The following is a 21,442-nucleotide window of genomic DNA, read 5'->3' as shown; positions in this document are numbered from 1 at the left end:
ATATACTGGGTCGCATATAAAAGGTCTGTAACTTACCACTAAACTTATATATATCCACTTGTGGTACTCAAAGAGATACCTTTTTTATGAAGAAAAACCGAAAGATTATTTTACGTATATGGAGGTTAGTAGTATGACGCGCTTAATTGTATTTGTCTTTGCTCTTTATACAGAAAGAATTTCATTGTATATTTTCGTCTAATTTGTACGAACGTTTTCTTCATTCACTTTAATAAATTGCTAGTAACTCATTTTACATTTTAATTAATATCTTTTTTAATCATACAAATCTTGTATTATTAATATAATCTCACGAATATTAATAAGAATTTATAATAACTAATGTTTGTTAACATAAAGGGAGCTATATATATGTATGTATGTATCCCTGTATGTTTTTTATTTTGAACATATTTCATTAATTATTATATATTACGTTTGTTATCAAATGTACTAAATAAATTTGAATAAAAATTATTTACTACGCTTTAAATGTTCCTTTACATATTCAATAATTTTTTAAAACAGTAAATAAGTAAGCAGTGGCAATTCATAGAATTAAATATAGAAAATCGTATTTATATAAACATTTAACACCAAGAAAAAATTTATTTTACGAAATAATTTTTAATAATCTGCTATAAATTGTAGTAATTTGAAGGTATTAGAACATTGTAATTTTTTAAACTGCATAATTGTATACTTTCATATAAATTTTATTTGTAAATTTTATAACAAAACAAAACCAAATATTAAATCTCATGTTACTTACAAATCAATAATATTTGTAATTAATACGTGTAATATACAGTTTTACTTAATCTCTATTAAAATGAAACATATACTTATACGTACGTATACGTTTACGAAAGCACGGCACAACGCACAACAATATTTCATCATGCAAGTTTGTTCCTAATTCGTTTTTGAAACGTTTCATATTTATGTCATGCACGAAATGAAAATGAAAAGGGTTATTTCAAATTTATTGCAAACTAGAAGATTTCGTATTGGTTAAAAATTTATATTTATTATCGTCACTTACAATTATAATTCGAAATTTTTAATAATTTAGTATCTATTATTTTTGAAAATACATTAAAAAATATATCATGTGCCATCACAAAAACTAGTATTTTAAAATATTCACCTTCATAATTTCAAAGTAGATCAAACCAGATCAAGTTTATGCTGATAACTTAAATTAACATAATACCCAAATATAAAATGTGACAAAACAAACATTGTTAACTTAAGTATATTCAATAGAATTATTTTCATTCTTAAAAATGGCTATATCAAAATACATTGATTTATGTCACTTTGTTAATATCAAATTTAGATGAAATAAATCCAAGAGATTTTAATTGAGCATTCGTAGAATGCAATATCTTTGATAGAACTGGTAATTATTAATGACAGAAACCCGATGATCCCATTCACGCCAAAAATTAATTTAAAAATAGAGGAATGAAAAAAGAAAAGGATAGAAGCGCGCAGCATCAATAACGCGCAGGCTTCGTTCTTCCAGCATCAACGGGGACAATCTCCATATCAGTAATTCAGTACCGAACATTTTGCACGGTGCAAGGTGGAAGGTGGAAGTCAGCGGGTTGCAACGTGCTGCAGGATTGTTACGCATATACTGTATTTACCTTCGTTCTTCGTTTTCCCTCGTTTCTTCCGTTGTTGTGTTTCTTTTGTTTTACATATATGTCAGTGTGTGTATCTGTATGTATCACGTTGCCCAAAGGACTACACTACAGCGTTTATCGTAGCTTTGTAGGGGATAAACTTTAACACGATCTTCTGTTGTTTGCCTTCTTAATTCAACAGAAGCATCAGGATATCGATTTCCTTCTCCGATGGCAGATCACGATAACATTTACGACGACGAGGTAATTAAATCGATTTACTTGCGTTTCCTGTGAAGTTTTCGGTTTTCCTTTCATCCACTTTGTTTTAAGAGGACGTGGAAATTATGAAGCTCCTTGATGTTGGTAAACTTTGCGTGTAAATGCTTTGCTAGAATGAGATATACTATTATAATTATATGACATAAAAAGTGTTTGAAGGATGGAAGTTTGTCCTCATGTTGGATGGTTTTCTTAAACATTAATCATTTCTTTAAAATGGTAATACTTATATATGAAGCTTTTTGAGAGATATACGTTTTTTATAATGCACGTTTTTTCCTCTTTAATGTTAATAAATGTGTCTCGAACATTTAGATAAAAAATTTTAATAGAACAATACTTTTTATGCCTTACGCGAAGAGATATGTTTTACTAGCGCTATATTGAAAATTAGAGCAAGAATCTATTGATCGTAATTTTGAAATTTTCTTTTTATAAAAACTGTAGCTTAAGTATGTCGGTTTTTTATTATAAATGTATTCGTACTGTTATATCTTTTAATTATACTGTATGCATCCAACATTTTATTTGAAGAAATTATTCCTTCTTGACGACTTCGTATAGAAGTGATATATTAGAGTAAGATGAATATAAATTGCTAACAATTCATTTATAACAAGAGAGAAATTGTTATATTTAAGATCTTTAATTATAACAAATTACTGGCAGATATTTATTATATATTATCTACATATTAGTATTAGTTATATATTAGTGTCTCGAGATTAAGTGAGAGTCGTGACGGAAATATATAATAATTGTAATCAAAGAAACTGAATGTTCTATTTCCTTTTAAAAGCTGTATATTGAGAAAAATATCATAATACTTATTAAAAAAAAAATAATTTTTTGGAACATAAATGAATAAATTATTATTTTAGCTACTAGTACTATTTTTATCCAACATTTTTTGAGCTCTTTCATTTCATTTACATCTAAAAATGAATTACTATTTTTATACTGCTATTAGATACTGCGATGGATACACAAGTAGGGATTACTGTATGTTTCTTATGAATCGTAATGCAATTTTTGTAATGATCGATATATTTTTTACAACTAGATAAAAAGATTTTAATCAAATATGTAATTTTTATTATTTCATCCAATCCTCTTTATTCAACTTTTGTTTTATTATCAATACTATTTTAACTCTCTCTCTCTGTCTTTCTTGTTTTTTAAAAATATTTTTTCTAAATTGTATGTTTAAGAACTTGCTTTCGAAATAAAAATTATTATTTAATGCAATTTAATATCAATTACGTATATTTTTAATAAGCTTGATAATTTTATTAAATATAATTGCTTCATAGCATGACGCTGGCAACACAATGAACAATACATTAATATATGACATTCTATAGTTTTGTTTTTATATAAAAATGAGGATTTAAAAACAGTCACTCTTAAGTTCCAAAATCAATAATTACCTTCCCTATAAATGCCTGTAAAAAGTTAACATTGACCTACTGATACACATAGTCTAAAATTAATTACATTAATCAATTAATTAATTATACAATTACTTTCTTCAGTAGTTACATACATACATATATTATATAGCAATTTATTACTATTGCAAAGATATTTATATATAATTTATATTTTAATAAATTTATTATATTACAATTTGTCATGTATCGCAGAAATTTATTTACTTTGCTTGCTATAAAATCGCTATTTTTTTCGTAATTTTCTAAATCGAATGGAACAATGTAATACTTTTATCTTCGATATTTTTTAAGGATTTTTTATTATCTTATATTTTAAATAAATTGGTTAATACATTTTTCTATGTACATAGTATTATACGATTATTTGGCATTGGCGTTAGTGAGTACCTTTGTGATAGGAGCTTGTATCAGCGAATCCAAATCAAAGGAATTGGCGTGGCATTTTGATAGCTCTTCTTGTGATCGTTGCGGTCCTGACTTTAATTGTGACATCGGTTGCCTTATTAACACCGCCAGATGAGGGTCCCAGGGTACGAGGTGCTAGAATAAGACTTTCTGAGGTAAACATTTGTACTTTTGACTCTAATATTCTAGCTTTAAAATTATTTCTTTATCGTCATCTTAAAAGTATCAATTTTAATTGAAAGCATCAATTCCCTGTAAACATAGAACAAAGGATTTATCTTTTTTATCCTCTATTAATATTATTAATGCGATACTATTAATCAATTTTATTCATTCTTTCTTATTAATGAGTCTCTTTATTGCTATTTCATATGCTGTTTCTTAATATTCATGAATATTCTTTAAACAAGCATAAAATATTCTCTAGCACCTTGTTCTACATCCATAATACTACAAATCATTAGATTTTTGACGATGTTTAACATTTGATATGAAGATTAAGCAACAATTTATTTCAAAAACCTCTTCAATTAGTAGACGTAATCCATCGTCATTTATTTCATACTTACATTTGAATTTAATTTCAAAATTTAACAATCGGAAAGAAAAAGCTTTGACTTCAGATTTAAATGGCTTCGTCTGTATTTTGAAAATATTCTTTCAATAAAATACTTCTTAGATCAATGCTTAAATAAAAAATTTGACTCTTTAGCAAATTTAATTCGATTCGATTTTTTAGAAAATTCAAACGAATACTCTCGTAATTATGGTATTAATAAAAAGAGTGTTATGTAATAATTAATAATAAATAAATAGTTAAAAAATTATGTTAATATAAAATAAATATTTTGTAGGTACTCTCTGGAGAATTAACACCTCTCTTCTTCAATGGATCATGGGTAAGCGGGCAGCACATTTGCTATCGAGATGTATGGGGTGGAATTTCGCTATTACACGTTTCCCCAAAAAACATCACTTCCCGCAGTTTAATGTCCAATGAGACTTTTGTAAGTTTAAGTTACTTAAATATTTCAATTAATTTTATGTGTTTTTAATTTGATAAGATAATGTAATATAAAACAAAGTATTAAACTTAACAGGTACGTATATAATTTTTCTATATATAGACGAAGAAATTGTGTTTGTTAGAAAATATTTGTATATTTACACTTAGGCTTTCTAGCAAAACAGAACATTAAGAGGTATTTTGCATACAGAGGAGACTGAATCCCGCCAAGTTCTCATTGTCACCGGATCGTAATTATTTACTCCTTGCGTACAATGTGAAGAAACTGTTCCGATACTCGTATTTAGCACAATATAAAATTTATGACATAAATACAGGGTTAGTAAATATGACTTAGATGATAATTTTAATTTAGAATAATCAAGAATCTTGCGAAAATACAATAAAGTTCCAGTTGTATATATTCTTTTAAATTCTTCAATTATTAAATAAACGTAAATTTTATTCAAACTCAATTCGATATATTATGTAATATATAGTGCTAAAATTTCGACTTTAATATTCTCTTTACTACAGAAATAAAAATTAATTCGTGTCTAAATATCTACACAAATATAAAAATCATTTTGTCAATTGAAAATTACTTAAAGAATTGGGATTTTATTGGAACTTTTAATTAGTAATGTTTATTAATTAACATTAGACATTAGTCACTTTATTGTTACAGAGAAATTATACCATTGACTCCACATCCTGAGAAGGATATCCACCCTTACCTTTTGTTGGCACAATGGACTCCACGTGATCATGGCTTAGTTATGGTTCAGGATTATGATATTTATTATATAACAAGCCCTAAGAGTAATACAGGATATCGTGTTACTGATACAGCAGTTCCTGGTATTTTGTCAAATGGATTGCCTGACTGGCTATATGAAGGTAATTTAATTTATATTTTTGAGGAGAATGTTCGGTAAATCATTTTATATGCATAAATATTTATACATATGTTTGTAGAAGAGATTTTACATCGTGCAGAAGCAATTTGGATGTCATCAGATGGCCATATGATGCTGTATGCCTCCTTCAATGATTCACTTGTTGACGAAATGCATATATCTTGGTTTGGGGAAGGATACAAAGCTTTGTATCCTCATATACGATCTTTGCGTTATCCTAAGGTAATTTTATTTTCATTTATTGTTTTGGATTAATTATCATAATTTTGTTTTCCCATGATATCAATTTACCGCAAAGTAAAATATTCTAATATGATTGAAATATTTTATACATGATTGTATAGCCAGGAACACCAAATCCTATGGTACGACTCTATGTAGCAGACTTGGCAGATCCAAAAAACATTCATACGAAGGTAGTGAAACCGCCACCTATCATCGAGCATGTGTGAGTTTACTTACAAAGTTTGGAGTATGAAGTGCTTGAACAAATTTTCTCTTATTAATTTTTCCTCATTAGGTGTAATTATTCGTCTTAACAAAAAAAAAAAAAAAAAGAATGAACAAAATTCAAAATGTCTTGAATAGAGATTGCACTTTGTTGTTTTTTACAAGAAACATTTAGATGTTTCTGTGGTGACACTCCCAAGGTACTTCAAAAAAGGAAGCATATTCTTTCGGCAAGATACTTTAAGATATACATGAGGAGTAGTTTCTTGGTTTAAAATGAGCTGGCTTTTAAGAATACCTTTTAGTTTAAAATAAACTTGAGTAGGAAAATCTCTGCTTTATTTCTTAAAGTAAAATGTTTTTGATCTAATATTTGTGTAGCAAATTTCACGATTTCTACGACAAACAAATGTTTTTTGTACCATATTGTAAAATATTAGCATTGATGTGTTTTCTTTTAGTTAAACTAAAAAGCATTAAAAATATTATGCATTTAATTTTAAAATAATTTTGATAAACGAGCGTTAACAGAATTTACATCATTTTGTACCAAGACATGATTCATAAAATTTTGTTGAACATGTAAACATTTTTAAATTATTATTTTATTCATATACTTTTATGCATATATGGATTTTTTACACATTTATCATATAGTATTTATATACATTTGTAAGTGTTTTTTTGTGTGCCTATTATAATTAATAATTTAAATATTTGGAAAGTTTTTGAAGAATTAATTTTCATAGAGTTAATCTTAGAAATCATCTCATTTTAATCCCGCTAATGTGATATATGTAGAAAATATTTTGAGTTTTAGCACATAAATGATTATTTAATTGAGCTTAGCAATTTTAGTTCACGAATTATTTTAGTGTGCATTATAGACATTTTTTTTCATTCGCTTTCATTTCTTTCTGCTATCTTGAAAAATATAACATAGCTTCCTTTTTATAATTAAAAGAATATAAACAACAGGGAAATTTAGGTCATTAAAGAAACAATTCATATGTGTTTTATTATCATTAAAATAGTTAAGTTTTACTATTTTGCATAGATATAATCAGCTAATCGTAGTAATATATTAAGTTGCATTCTTATAGATTTAATTGCTATTAAATATCATGCAAATTGCTTTAATCGAACACTCAGTAAATTAAATTAATTATGAAATATTATTATACACAATATTAGCTATAGATATTATCAATATTTATATCCATTAACAGAGAACATTACTTTACAACGGCTTCTTGGATTTCTTCAACGGAAGTCTGCATAACATGGTTGACCCGTGCACAAAATCTTTCTGTTGTGACTATTTGCAAGAGCCCATCGTGGCATTGTCAGGTACACTGCAGTTATTCCAGTTATTGTCATTTTATTTATCAAATAATTATTTCATTTATAAATCTACTTCTATCATTTCATGTAGGAAATTCAAAAGATAGCAGCTGAAGGTCGTGGTTGGGTAGATACTCCTCCAGAGGCACCTATTTTTTCAGCAAATGGCAGTAGTTACATTGCTATAAGCCCAATAAAAGATGGTCCAACTGGTTATTTCAAACATATTGTTTGGGTAAATGTTGCCCAAAAATTAGTCGTTCCACTTACTCATGGAAAATTTGAAGTTACACAAATAGTAGCATGGGATCAGCCTAATAATACCATGTAAGTAACAAATTCTATTGTTTATTAAATGTTGATTGATCATTACTATATCCAAACAATATTTTTCTTTGAATCTAATTTACTTCCTCTATATAGATACTTTATAGGTATTCCACCTATGAGACCAGGACAGAGGCATCTTTATTATGTGAGTTCATTGTTACCACACGTGGGTTCGTCTCTACATCCTGCTGTTTGTGTTACTTGTACAGCAACATCAGAAGGAAATCGAAATAAACATAGAACAGCTTCATCTGGTCATCATAGTGCTTGGTCTGACAATAATTACATACATGATCATTATGAAACACAAACAGAAAGTATACAAGATAAATATGTTGGACAGCCAAAGGAAAATGTTACAAAGAAACAGAAAGCGAAAGCATCCATTACGCCAGGTAAGTATACACGTATATGCGCCTTTTAAGGAAGAATTAATGATTGACTTATATAATTACAATATTATAATATTTCTTTTATTTTCAGAATTTACCGATCAACCTTGTCAATATCACAATGCTATTTTCCCACTAGTTGGAACTGATTATTTTGTTTTGGAATGTTATGGGCCTGGTATACCCACTGTTACTTTATATAAAACTAATTTTCCTATGCCACGTCTTATCTATGTCTTACAGAATAATACATTATTACGTGTAAGTTGTAATAATTTTTATACTTTTATACTTGAAGTATAAAATAGTGAAAACACATATAAAATTGAAGATTTGTTTTAGGAACGAGTTGCTAAACTTGCACTCCCACAAATAAAAACATTTCCTGTTCAAATAAGTGGTGGATATAATGCACAAGTAAAATTGCATTTACCACCAGGACTAAGAGAAGATGAAATCACCAGATATCCATTAATTGTACAAGTGTAAGCATATTCTTCAATATTAAACTCTAACATTATTTTAGGAAGAAAGCATATGAGATCAGAAATATTTTTATTTTTAGGTATGGTGCACCAGGTTCACAGCTAGTAACAGAAACGTTTAAAATTGATTGGAATACTTATTTGGCTAGTAGAAAAAATATGATTGTTGCACAAATTGATGGGAGAGGTAGCGGAGGCCAAGGCTATAAGTTTCTTCACGAAGTGTACTATAGACTCGGCTCTGTAGAAGTTGCTGATCAACTTGAAGTGACCGAGTAAGAAAAACTTTTTCAGAAAAAACGTTAGATTACCGAATGCTAGTATAAATAAAATTAATATTTTATCAAGTTATCCAAAATTTTTAGATATTTGCGGGATTCATTGCACTTCGTGGATAAGCAACGAGTGGCTGTTTGGGGTTGGAGTTATGGAGGTTTCGTAGCTGCCCTTGCGCTGGCGCATCCTGGGCAAGATGTCTTTGAATGTGGTATAAGTGTAGCACCTATTGTTTCATGGAAACTTCATGGTACACTACTTGAGTTCAATATTTTTGAATTCTTATTATTTTCTTAAATTTATATTAAATTATTCGTATTAATTAAGAAACTTAATTTTTATATTTAAACAGATTCAGCATATGCTGAAAGATACATGGGTTTACCAGATGTTATAGCAAATTATAAAGGATACGCCGAGTCAGATGTGTATGAGAAAGTGGAAAATTTACGAAATAAAATGTTTTATTTAGTGCATGGCACTGCAGATGATAACGTCCAATTTCAACAATCCATGGCACTTACGCATTACCTTGCAAAAAAAGACATACTTTTCCGACAACAGGTAGACATTTTTAGATGTTAACAAACGCATACGACCATTCTACGCGATGAATACATAACTTTAGATCATCCTGCTTTTTACAATATTAATTGTTTGTTTCCAGGTGTATCCAGACGTGGGTCATACATTAGCAGGAGTGAAAGGTCACCTCTACTTATCAATGGCTCAATTTTTGGATGATTGTTTCCAGAAACAAGTACCTACTGATACAAAACCTGGTCTCATCAGTGGTGGAGCTTGTCTGTAGTTGTAAATAATATGATCTAAAAATGATCTACTTGTGAAGGAAGTCTATACACAAAAATTACACCTAAATATCTCCAAATTGTGTTCCGTTTATTGATACCTTTAGGAGAAAAATATTTTCGCATTATTTTGTATATCGACTAAATATTATAAGAAAATGGTGTAAATACATAAAATTATGTTTGTTATATTTTAAATTGGAGATCAAATCTAAATGAATGAAAGTGATAAATTCTAACATTATTAAACAGATATTAATACATTACATGTAAATATAATTTTGTTTTAAAAATGTTATAATATTTTTGTTGTGAACTTAAATAGGACTATTTGGTGTTTTCTTTATGTATGTATATCATGTAATTAGATTAATTTAAAATATTAAAAAGTTTCGTTACAATTTTTCAATTTTATTTTACAATTATTAGTTAAAAACAATTTTCCATTGAAGATTGTGATTACCACGACTTGTGCTTTAAATAATCGTAGTTTTTCTTTTATTTATGAGGTTCATAAAATTTTCACTCTGATTATTTAGTAATATGATGCTTTTATAATACAAGTAATTAGCAATAAATACAAAACTTATATTAAATATCAGCATGAGCAAAAAGAATGAAATATGAGCCAAAGGTAAGTGAAAAGAAGAGAATACAAAGGCATACATTATTCATCGTAACTAAACTTTGATTAATTTTACGAGTACTAACGACTTTTATTCATTTAGATATTGATTGTTCTTCTGCTATGACGAAATCTAAAAAGATAAAGATTATTTTAAACATCACATAATTTTATCAAAGGTATGCATAGGTCATTCGCTGTAATTGCGAAACAAATATTGGAACGAGGTAAAAAGGCAAATTACTTCTCTTCATTGAGTTGAACGATATGAAATTGTCAGGAACGATGAAAATTCATGAACCGGCAAGCACTCGATGTAAGGGTAACTTTTTCCTTCTTTCATTTAGATTCTCGTAGTTAATAACACGCGCGTACAAGAAATGCGAAACAACGCGTTTATTCCTCAATGCATATTTCTTAAATTTCCTATATCATAAGAAATGAACGTTTCACTCAAAGTTCATGTGATTTCTCTTACGTACATAGATCTATCTAAACACGATCTAATCACTACAATAATAATCAACGTAACACTTTGTAAACAGTATTAATTAACTTCGAGGAACAATAAAGAAATTTTATAAAAATAACATTCAATTAATTGTTCTAAATAAGATATAAAAGTTAACGAAAATGGATCTTATGGCGTGATAACAATACGTACTTACATACTAATTTTACCTGAATGTAATGAGCAATTGAAAACGTTACTAACAATAAGATTAAAGTGTAATTGTGCGTCAAACTGTATTGTGCGCAAACTTTGCGTACGTGTTTCTTTAAACAGCGATATAAATAGGGAGAGACGTTTAGACGAGTAACTTTCATTTCTATCTCGTACAATAGTATAACAAAATACGTATAGATTTCTCGATGGATTTTCTAAATTATCGAGGGGGCCGTTATCGATTGGTCAGTAGTCGGAAATGGATTTGACAATCTTCTTGTTCGAACACCTGCCAAGATGTAGCAGCATGTGGTTTTTAAGATTAGTTGGTTTACTGAAACCACGGCTACAAATATGGCACCTGAATGGCCATAGCCCATTATGCACGTACATATGACTCTTAAGATCTCCCGGTGTTGGGAACGACTTGGAGCATTGTGAACACTTGTGTGGCTTCTCCTGAAACATAAACGTAAGAGCACCCTTCACTGCGAATTTATACTACGAATAAATTGAAACAAATCACTGTTTTGCGAAACAATGTAATTTCAACTTGTACAACTTTTAGTTTCGTTCGTAAGATAAGATTGTAAGTTTTACAGTAAATTCAAAACGACATTACTTGTTGCGTACTATGTACTATTACTCGTCGTTTTCAAGCGTTTGATGGTTAATATTTATATCTAAGTTTACTTCAAGGAAAATACTGTGAAATACGTACACTTCGATTATGAGAATCTTCGATGAGGAATATCTTAAAGGAAGTTCGATAAATATTATTGTAACCCGCATATTTTGTCTCTTTTCATTGAATACTAGCGCAAAATATAGAACATTTCTTCTATAGTACAAACTACTACCTAAATAAAGATAAGATTCTAAACTTATTTTTATTTCACCAACTCGCAAAAGTATAATAAAAATCTATGAAATGTTATACCGATCTACGATGAAATGATATTATAATAGATAGAAAGAAACATAAAAGAACGGCATTGATTGCGAAGAAATTTATACAGAAACAAATGCTGTTCGTTATTGTATAAATTGGAGTTAAAGCTGTTAACTTTGAACGAATAAAGGAACTCGCAACACGAATTGCTTTGCATTTGATTAAAAATCCAATCAATTTTTACCAACACGATAAATATTTAAAAGAATTGTGGTCGCTAATCGAACACTCCTATCATTTTCTTTCCTACATAAGTATTTTAATATTTAAAATCTCTTATTTCCCGTCCAAGCTCCCGTACTTTTTCGTATACTGTTATTTTTTATATTATGGTCTTGTACTTTTTTATATTTTTATACTGTCATACAAGAATCAATACAACCAACAGATAGGTTGCTAAATTCACAAAAAAATTCTTCCATTGAAAACAAAAGAAGGATAGAATTTGCAAGCGTTGAAATATGAGAAAAGCAATCCGCAGATCATACTTTTCATACGTTTATCGCAACGTCATAAGGGACAAACGAGGCTGAAAGATATCCACGGGATCACATGCTCGACAGCAGCAACTATATTTTGCCGAATATCCTATATATTCTAATAAACGGAATTCTAAAAGATGGAAATCAGCAAACTGATTTTTCCCCATACGCAAAACTACCATCGAGTGTGAAAGACAAAGTCCAAAGACACGCGTCGTATTTGTTATCCCGGTTGGATCGACTTGCCGAACGACAATAAAAGAACGCGTGGTCTCGCGAAAACACGATGAAAAGGTGGCAAGGGTAAGTGGGATGAGCGGCGGAGCACGTGAAAGAGGAAGGCAATGGAAGTGAGTAGAAACGAAGGAGAAAGATGGCAGGGGAGATAGTACACCGGCGAAGGTAGACGAGAGATAGAGGCGGAAAGCGATGTTAACATAAGATCGAAGAGAGAACCAGAAGAGTCTGCCTCCGGGTATATTCTCCGTCTCCCTAATTGGATTGCATTCCAAGCAGTAGCGAGTAATGGACCAATTACAGTAGCTGATGGCAAGAGCAACCTATATGGCTCCCGAGATATCATTACTTCGCTGGATTAGAGAAACTCATACGGGGGTTTCCGCTCTGATAAATAAAAACTCCGACCGATCTTTTACCACTCGCGCCTCGCGTTACCGCTTCGCGTACCGGTTTCCTTGCGTTTTCCCGATCACAACCAGCTTTACACCGACTGGGATAACTACGGCTAAAATGAAGATAAACTCCCTGAAGGGAGTCGGTCTGCACCGATTCTCAAAGGGATCCATCTACCTTCTCTTCTTCTCTTTCATATACTTTAACTTAATCGTGTTTTCAAATGTGTGTTTTTTTTTTTTTTTTTTTTTTGATATTTGTCACTTTGTGATAGTATCGCTGATAAATGTCTGGACGCTTTAAGTAACCAGTTACGTGGCCGATTCAAGTAACGACGAGCTAGTGACAAATCGATGAATTTTGGATTTTAGCTTGCGCGATGATCGACGGGTGTCACGCTATTGGGTCTTCAGCATCGATCGTGTTACACGCTTTTGTGTAAACGTTACAGCTGCAGCCTGAAAAAGTGAGTTATAACGTTGACGAAACATTAGCGCATAAGTGCAACGCACAACACGATCGATCCTGACGAGTCAAAAGGATAGATCGATGATTTATTAATCTCTTAATCTAATGTCATTGGTAAAATAGACGTTGCAATTTCATTAAGGAATGAAATGTTGTTTCGCAAGGTATTTTCTATAATTATGTGATATCATTGGTTCGTGGATAAAAATTAAAGACCGCATTTTACATCGAACTACGATGCTACACGTTGCTAAGCTTCGACGAGTATTCCGAGTAACTAGCGAAAGAGTATCGATAGGCTATGCTCGCAATATAAGAATATTTATCTTTTTCAGTGAGAGCAGCTTGTTGGAAACTTACCTTGATGTGAGTCATACGATGATAGTAGAGGTTGGAAGAGGCCGTAAACTTCTTACCGCAAACGAGACACTGATGAGGTTTTTCACCACTGTGGATTCGCTTGTGCGTATTCAACGAGCTCGACGTTGAGAAACCCTTGTTGCACACCATACAAACATGCGGTTTCTCTCCTTCAATTTAACAACAAAATCAAATTACTTGGCCGATGTTCAACCGTCGAAAGGCTTACGTTTTTAGACACAATCGTCTGTTAGCCCTTTCGATCGAGTTACGTTAAAATATTTTTTCTTAGATAGAAATAAAAATTTCCTCACTATCATTGGAAATTGTAATCGTAAATTATGCCACTACTGGTCTTTAAATTTACTGCACAGTTATCGTTAATTATTCGACAAATTCTTCTCCTCGTTCTAAATCCCATTGCTTCGCGTTATTTGTTTTTCGTGCAAATGATACAACGTTCATATAGCGTTAATATCGAGTAAAATTAGAATTGTTTGCTTGAAAGGCACTGATCGATATTTCACTCACCTGTATGCGTTCTCATGTGACGTTTTAAAAGGGAAGGTCGGTCAAAGGATTTCCCGCAGACTTCGCACGGCAACAGAACCCTTTCTCCTCTCTTAATCGTCGTTAAAATACTGCAATCTAAATGATCCCCTGTCAAGGATAACGTCGATGACGAGGATTCTTCGGACGTAGACTCGTATTCGTCTACCTCGTAGTACGGATGTGAAATTGTCGATGACGAATGATGAGAAAGCAACGCCATGGATAGGTCTAATGGGGATTCTTGAACGAAACATCTGGTTATTAAACGCTATCTTTGAGATCTTGTTAAACGAGGGACTTAAAAGAAAAGACACAGATAAAAATCTTCGATTCGAGAAAATTACAAAGTTAAATTCCAACAGAGAAAGTTATTCAACTTTTCGTTTGTCAACGTTCTTTTTGCTTCCAAGCGCTAAAACGCATTTCGATACGTGTTCTCAAAGGTCTGGAAATTTATAACAAAATCCGCTAGGTAAATACAAATTTTATATATCGTTCTCTGTACTCGTGTCACTTTTGGAAAAACAAGCGATTCCGCTGCTTTTCCATCAAGTCCCTCGTGTATTTATAGGAGCAAAAGATTCCTACTGATTGCAAGAAACATGCTGCATCTGTGCAACTATGTATCACTTTAAACAATAACGTTGTAAATAGCCTGACTAAAACAGCGTTTCTTTTCTTTCAATTCCTAAGATCGTTATCCCGAACGAATATCTTTAGAAAGTGGTATTTACGCTAAAATAAACGTTTGAAGATATTTGTACCCCACATTTGGGTTTGATACTTAGAAGCTTTAATCGTCAAGCGAATATTCCGTCCATACGTAACATAACATATAAGCCACATCAATTTTTGCACGCGTCTGCGTACCATGATATCTCATAACGTTCTAATTCCATCGAGATACAACGTTTTCTTCTCCTCTTTGGAGATACTTGCGCAATAACGAGCGTGCTCCCACTCGTCTTTACGCGAAACTTCACCCTGTCCTCGGCCTTGGTGCAATTGTACCTTATCCGATATAATAATTTTCTCGGTTTCTTTCAAGGCCAAGGATCTCCTAGCAAATATCCGTGGTCGCGACTCCGACCATCCCCCTCATGGTCACCCGTTTATCCGGCGGTTCTCCTCTTCGGTCGGCGAGCCCTCCTCTTCGGAATTGAAGGTTCGCTGGCATTGTACTGTCCTTTATATCCCCCGGTAAGCGCGGGGGTCTGCGCATTTGAATCATGAGCGAACGAACGAGCACCTTGTGATCCAGCCGACAAAAATACCGGCGCATATTTGCATTTCAGATTTGTTAGCCGACTTTCTTTACCTTCTTTTTCGATTGACCCGCGATTGCGCCGATTAACGCGATTGCACCCGTTCGAGATTTCGATCACCGAACACAGTCCCACCGCTCTGCCTTTTTCGCTCACTGGTCTTTCAGAGCGATTCTTCTCGAACGCATCAACCTACGTATAAAACGAATTCGCGTGCATCGCGTTCTGATAAATCCTTCAAAGGAACAAGGAGAATGGTCCGTAGCGTCTATGAAACGTTCTCGAGCAAAGCTTCGGAGTTTCTATCTTTCTTTTTGTAAATCTTTATAAGCTTTCTTAGTTGTCTTTCGCAAGTTTCGCGTGCTTTTCACCTTTCGCAAAGGTATTTTATAGTCTTGGTTTTGTTTCGCTTTAGTTATATTACGTATATCAGAGTACAGAGAGATGGAAGATGATTTGAAATGCGTTTGGGAAACGTATGAACAATGCAAATTGACGTATTTGAGAGGTTGTCCGTTCACCAGACTCCGTGTCGATTCTTTGTATTATTTCAAGCTAAAAGTCTTTAGAGACTCACCATCTAGAATGGAGTCAATGGTGCATCTGTACAGAGCAGACCTCGAACACATGTCGCGCGATATAAAGACGAAATCTTGTTCTGCCGTAGGAAGAAACCAAGCCACTAATTCTGTATCCGGTTGGACATCTTTTATTACTTCGAAGATTGGATCCCCTGAATTGCATAAACGAACAGAAAGAATAAAAGGAACGTTGATAATTCGCATTGATGGAAAATGCGAAGGTAGTTAATTAATAAAGGAGTGTTAATTGGATTTTATCGAAGTAAACGTATCATCCACTAAATTATAATAACGACAAGAAACATTAAACTTTCTACGTATAAACTATACTAACAATGTAGTTATTTGTATTAGCAAAAATTTCCATGAAATTAAACTGTTTTCAATTTCATTCCTCGAGTTCTCACGTACAGATAATTATTCGCCGATAATTTAGTTGCTTATGCACATACAGAATCGTACGGACAGATCGATGTGACTAATCTAGATTACATAATGTGTCACATGTGCGTAACACTGATCTCAAATTTAGATATTCAAAGTAGCGTTAGTTTGTTCAGACGACGAGAAAACGAGAACCAAGAAAGGAAAATCAGCTGATGAAAATATCGAACGTTGTTCGTTACTGTATGTCGCAGGGCAGTTCGCTAAGCAGATATTTATAAATTGAAATGCAGGAAACGTAATATTAATTTTGAGTGGCAGAAAACTTAGCAACATGAATAATTTGCATGGAAAATTTATCACGACCGACGTGCACGTACGCTATCATTTGCTGCATCATGTTGATTCTCATGATTTACTTAATCTTTTTTCTTCTTCTTTCGACGCATACATTAACTTACCTTTCACTTTGGTACCGATTAAGTTTACTTGTTCGTCGTAAGACTGAACTATACGGAGGAATCTTATCCAATTGCACTGGCGCTTGTTAAGACTGTAATTCGAAAAGAAGACTTCATCGTAGCAGCCGTATTCGCGTCTGATCTGAAACAAATCGCAGTTATGAGAAACTTGGGTTAAAAAAACCGCATGGGTTGCATTAACTGTAATTGCTATCTGTAATACGTACTTAGCACAGCGTGATCTTCTTACGTTTAAAAAAAAAAAAAGAAAATCGAGTTATGGTAACGAGTTTCTCCTTTTTAACTTAAGTACTTTTTCTCGATAGAGAGAAAATCATTTTTCGGTATGAAGAGGAATGAATTAACAAATAGAAAATATTCAATTAATGGGTATACTGCTTTTGAGAAAGCAATTTCTAATTATTTGCAATTAGTAATTATGAAGCTACCATTTGAAATCAAATGTATTTGAATTTAATAAAAAATAGAAATATAAATTATAAAAATTATAAAAAGATTATGTGTCCCGTAATTAAAAATGTTAACTTCCTTGTTTCAACATGTATATTCAGATTTATACCTTGATAACTTGTAGAAATATTTATTATTAAGTAAACATAATGCAAATTAATTTCACGTCTAAGTAAATAATAACGATCAGGTGAATTTCAGAATCTACGATATTACTGTACCTGTAATATTTCGTAATATTAGCTAGTTGGATGGATAAAAGTTTATTAACCGTTTAACATTATTCATATTTATTAATACTTAATTACGTATTTTGATATTTATCGTGGCTGCTTATAGTTAGTCTGTTCGTTTTCTATTATTTAAAATCGATCAGGACGTGGCATTATCATTAAGCTACAGAAATTCTGCCGATATACCATATTAAAACGACTGAGAAAATCGTATATAAATGTTGATTGAGCAATTAAAAAACACTTTAATGTTATTTTAACTGCTATGTTGATATTTTCAATACCGGATGCAAATAAGTTATTCCGATGTCTTGTAATTTAAATATAATCGAACACCGATGTAACATATTCGCATTACGTATAATAAATCCTAATTCTAAGACGTTTCAGACTTACATGCCTCGACTCTTTAAAGCAATTTAGTTCCTTTCGTTCATAATCGATACTTAAACTCCCATTTAAATGGAAATTTTAATTCGTAGCTTAATTTATTCGATAAAGCAAGGAGTTTGAAGTTACGATCTGTACTGTTTCTCGTGTTTCACCGAACGAATTAATTTTGAAATTCATACGAGGGTGCAATTCGTGGAATCCTTATCTTAGATATCTAATAACCAGAGGGCAAGTCCGTGATCAAGAAAATTATAAAGCGAAATCGAATTAAAATGACCATACGATGACTAATACTCGATAGACTAACTTATACTTAAAACTTGTTGTATTTCTTCTACACTATATTTATGAAATATATTTGAGTTTCTATAAGACATACTTATGCTTCACGAAACCAGAATCTGTTCGTTATTAAATGTTATAGCGCAAGCCTTTAGTTCCACTTGGATCTCATAAGCGAAAGATCTCAGATGGCGATCTCTTTACACAATAAGACGTAGAAAGAAGCGGTCGTTTAGAATTATTATTCACATACCTCTAGCCATTATACCCTATTACCTTACGTTCACACTCTTCCATAAGTTTAACGCACGAAAATGTTTTTGCGACTATTCTAACTCGATACCTGTATAATATCGGAATCATCTCCAACTGTAAGCTGCGTTCCATCGATATTCTAAACAACTTACGATGCCGAAGAAATACTCAAACTTTTAATCAAATTTTTGGCTTGCACGCGAAAACCAGCATTACCTCGCCCCTTACAGTCCCAGTCACACCCGACATTTTATCTCGGCTGATTTACATTCAATATCGTGTTTCATCATTTATTTATATTTTATATATTTCTATCGACGCTAGAATTATCAATTTGCGGAATGTGAATACAGTATAGTCCCTAGAATTAATACAGCGTTTTATAATTTCTATATGTGTTATAATTTCTATAGCGCTTAAATATAATTCCAAGTGTTGAAATATAATCCTTGTTGTTTAAATTGTACGCCGAATTACAATTAAAGCGATACTTTCAGCTTTTTTGCCGATAAAAGTCGACTAATTCTATTCCTTATCTTCTATTGTATTCTTTAATTCTATTAAAATTGCTTGCATATCGTTGATATTTACAAAGAGAAACGTTTGAGAGGTCAGACAAAACTGTGGTGCAAAGAGTAAGGTTTTCTCGTCGACGGAAAGAAACGAGCTCGATACAGAACCGAAATAGATTAACGGCTAAGATCAATCGCAAGAATCCGAACAACGAAAGTTGGAAGAATCTTACGACGAAACACGTTACTTACATCGTTGTCATCGAGAAGGGAGTAAAGGTCAATCTTGTCGAATCGAATGGAGCCCTGAAAGGGGTAGATCAACGTCCCTGCCGGAATAAGCACGTTCGACCATACGGATATCCTGACGTCCGTAACTAAACCGCCTGAATCATTCTTGAAGAGGCCCTTGTAGTTCGATCGATCATTCGCTAGTGCCAAGGAAAATTCTTTGGGTATCAGAACGCAGGTTTCCATAACAAAGGGCCCGCAAAGGGTAGCTTGGGGAAAATCACAGCTACCGTTGTCTCCACTGTTGTAAACACTTTTTCCCACACAACGACAAGATCCTCGATTCTTTCTTTTTTATCGAACGCTTGTTACCAGACGATCGTGCAAAATGACCAAACGTCGATGTCCTTTTCTCTTTTTCTTTTAACAGTCTCTGCCAGAGATGTGGTTTTCGGCAAGAGAAATGGTAACTCGAGATCGATGGAAGAGGGTGGCGAAAGCAACGTTCTGAATTCGAGGGGAACGATGTTAATTATTTTCGTCAAAAGCCACCACGACGTTGAAACGCACTCGAATCGTTTTTTTTAATACAAGTACAGAGAGACACTGTGTGTGGAGCGCACTCGAAACTGTCCCGTGTTCCCCGGTCGTACGTCGTTTTCGTGTCCGCTCCCGACTTAGATCTAAATGAGGAACACGATCGATCGATATACCCTGCGGGCGGGGGGATCGAGCAATTTCAAAAATTGGAGCAAATCGAGCAAGTGCGGCGTGCGACGATCGCAAAGTGAAATTTCAGTTGCGAGCGTGAGGGTCGTTCGTCCTCCAAGGTGCAAGGGCCTCGGCTGACTGGATAGGATTAACCGACTGATCTTGACCTTGCGACGGGTTACCAGCATTTGCTACCGAATGGGTAGCCCTTCCCCTTCCTTACCTCTTTTCCCACTCACATGGCCACAGTACATGGCCCGCTGCAGACTTTTTCAGTGGCGTAGCCCTCTGCTAGTATCCTTTGACGCCGTACTTCGCCCTCTCTTGCCGATCTTCTCTTCACCGTTCTTTTACCGATTTCCACTTCTTCTTTCATTTTCGTTCGACCTCTTCGTTCGACTATTTATCTCCAACGACTCCACTGTCTTCGTATCTCGCGTAATGTTGTTCTCTGTTCTCGTTTCACATAAGGAAGAAGTATACGACGAAGACTCGTTAGAGATAAGAGTAGCCAAACGGTATACACGCCAATGGATCTCTTTGCCCCACTATGTTCATCCTGTGGCGAGTGCACTTGGTGTATAGAACGAGTATCGGCTGCTTCACCATTACAAGGAAGCCGGCTCGTCGTCCTCGTCGTCGTCATCGTCGTCTTCTTCACCCTTCTACCGTCGCTGCAGCACCGTAAAGAGAGAACCCACGTGGGCGATTGGGCACCTGTCGCTCCCTGTGCCCTTTCCTTCTCCTTCGCGCGTTCTGCTCGCTCGTGTCCATCCTCTTCTAGTTCCCTACCATCTTCCCGCTTCCACGCCCTACCATATCCTTTTATCCGCCGCTCTCCTGCTCCTCGCCATTTCTTCCACCTAACAGCCTTCTGGACTCTCTTATTTCTTTCTTTCGTCGCGTTTCCTCGGGCCTGCACCTTGGCGATCTTCTGCCAACCAGCCGAGGCTGCCTCCCTGATTCCACGCCGTTCCCTCTCGCTTCAACCAGCTTCTTCCTCTGCCTCCTGTGTCCAACTTCTTTCCTTCTTCCTCGTTCATCCTCTTCTTCCACTTTGCCTCGTCGTCGCTCGCCGCCACTCTGATCTCTTTCTCTCGCCCTTCTTCTCGTTCGCCGCCGTTCGCTCTACCCGTC

The 21,442-nt window shown here is 33.4% G+C and overlaps 2 protein-coding genes across 4 annotated transcripts; one reads left to right on the top strand and one right to left on the bottom strand.

Moving 5' to 3' along the window:
* Window positions 1-1,524: 1,524 nt before the first annotated feature.
* Window positions 1,525-10,052, top strand: Dpp10 (Dipeptidyl peptidase 10). Of its 3 annotated transcripts, none has more exons than XM_033330874.2 (16): window positions 1,525-1,898; window positions 3,769-3,930; window positions 4,630-4,782; window positions 4,993-5,120; window positions 5,470-5,681; window positions 5,760-5,923; window positions 6,046-6,149; window positions 7,381-7,501; window positions 7,587-7,822; window positions 7,919-8,220; window positions 8,309-8,478; window positions 8,560-8,702; window positions 8,783-8,977; window positions 9,068-9,228; window positions 9,331-9,542; window positions 9,646-10,052. In XM_033330874.2, the coding sequence occupies exons 1-16, from the start codon at window positions 1,866-1,868 to the stop codon at window positions 9,787-9,789; spliced, it is 2,640 nt and encodes an 879-aa protein (XP_033186765.1). In that variant the 5' UTR covers window positions 1,525-1,865; the 3' UTR covers window positions 9,790-10,052. The 3 variants fall into 3 exon arrangements, with proteins under 3 accessions (XP_033186765.1, XP_033186767.1, XP_033186770.1); XM_033330876.2 differs by having other exon boundaries at window positions 3,772-3,930; window positions 9,646-10,051; XM_033330879.2 differs by lacking the exons at window positions 1,525-1,898; window positions 3,769-3,930; window positions 4,993-5,120 and having other exon boundaries at window positions 4,644-4,782; window positions 9,646-10,049.
* Window positions 10,053-11,303: 1,251 nt separating this feature from the next.
* Window positions 11,304-20,255, bottom strand: LOC117155184 (uncharacterized). The gene is made up of 6 exons (XM_033330880.2): window positions 19,616-20,255; window positions 17,218-17,359; window positions 16,369-16,524; window positions 14,506-14,766; window positions 13,975-14,144; window positions 11,304-11,538 (listed from the first exon to the last, which is right to left on the bottom strand). Exons 1-6 carry the CDS (start codon window positions 19,838-19,840, stop codon window positions 11,326-11,328), a joined length of 1,167 nt encoding a protein of 388 aa, XP_033186771.1. The 5' UTR covers window positions 19,841-20,255; the 3' UTR covers window positions 11,304-11,325.
* Window positions 20,256-21,442: the final 1,187 nt, after the last annotated feature.

The sequence above is a fragment of the Bombus vancouverensis genome, chromosome 12 (genome assembly GCF_051014615.1).
Source record: "Bombus vancouverensis nearcticus chromosome 12, iyBomVanc1_principal, whole genome shotgun sequence".
NCBI lineage: Eukaryota > Metazoa > Arthropoda > Insecta > Hymenoptera > Apidae > Bombus > Bombus vancouverensis.
This window is presented reverse-complemented; position numbering and strand designations above follow the sequence as displayed.

Coding starts and splice junctions, on each gene's coding strand:
- Dpp10 (XM_033330874.2), top strand. CDS start 1,866: ATGGCAGATCACGATAACATTTACGACGACGAG. Junction 5,682..5,759: donor GCCTGACTGGCTATATGAAG/GTAATTTAATTT, acceptor ATATGTTTGTAG/AAGAGATTTTACATCGTGCA. Junction 8,479..8,559: donor AGAATAATACATTATTACGT/GTAAGTTGTAAT, acceptor GATTTGTTTTAG/GAACGAGTTGCTAAACTTGC.
- LOC117155184 (XM_033330880.2), bottom strand. CDS start 19,840: ATGGAAACCTGCGTTCTGATACCCAAAGAATTTTCCTTGGCACTAGCG. Junction 16,525..17,217: donor AATCGGTACCAAAGTGAAAG/GTAAGTTAATGT, acceptor TATGCAATTCAG/GGGATCCAATCTTCGAAGTA. Junction 11,539..13,974: donor ATCGTATGACTCACATCAAG/GTAAGTTTCCAA, acceptor TTTATGTTTCAG/GAGAAGCCACACAAGTGTTC.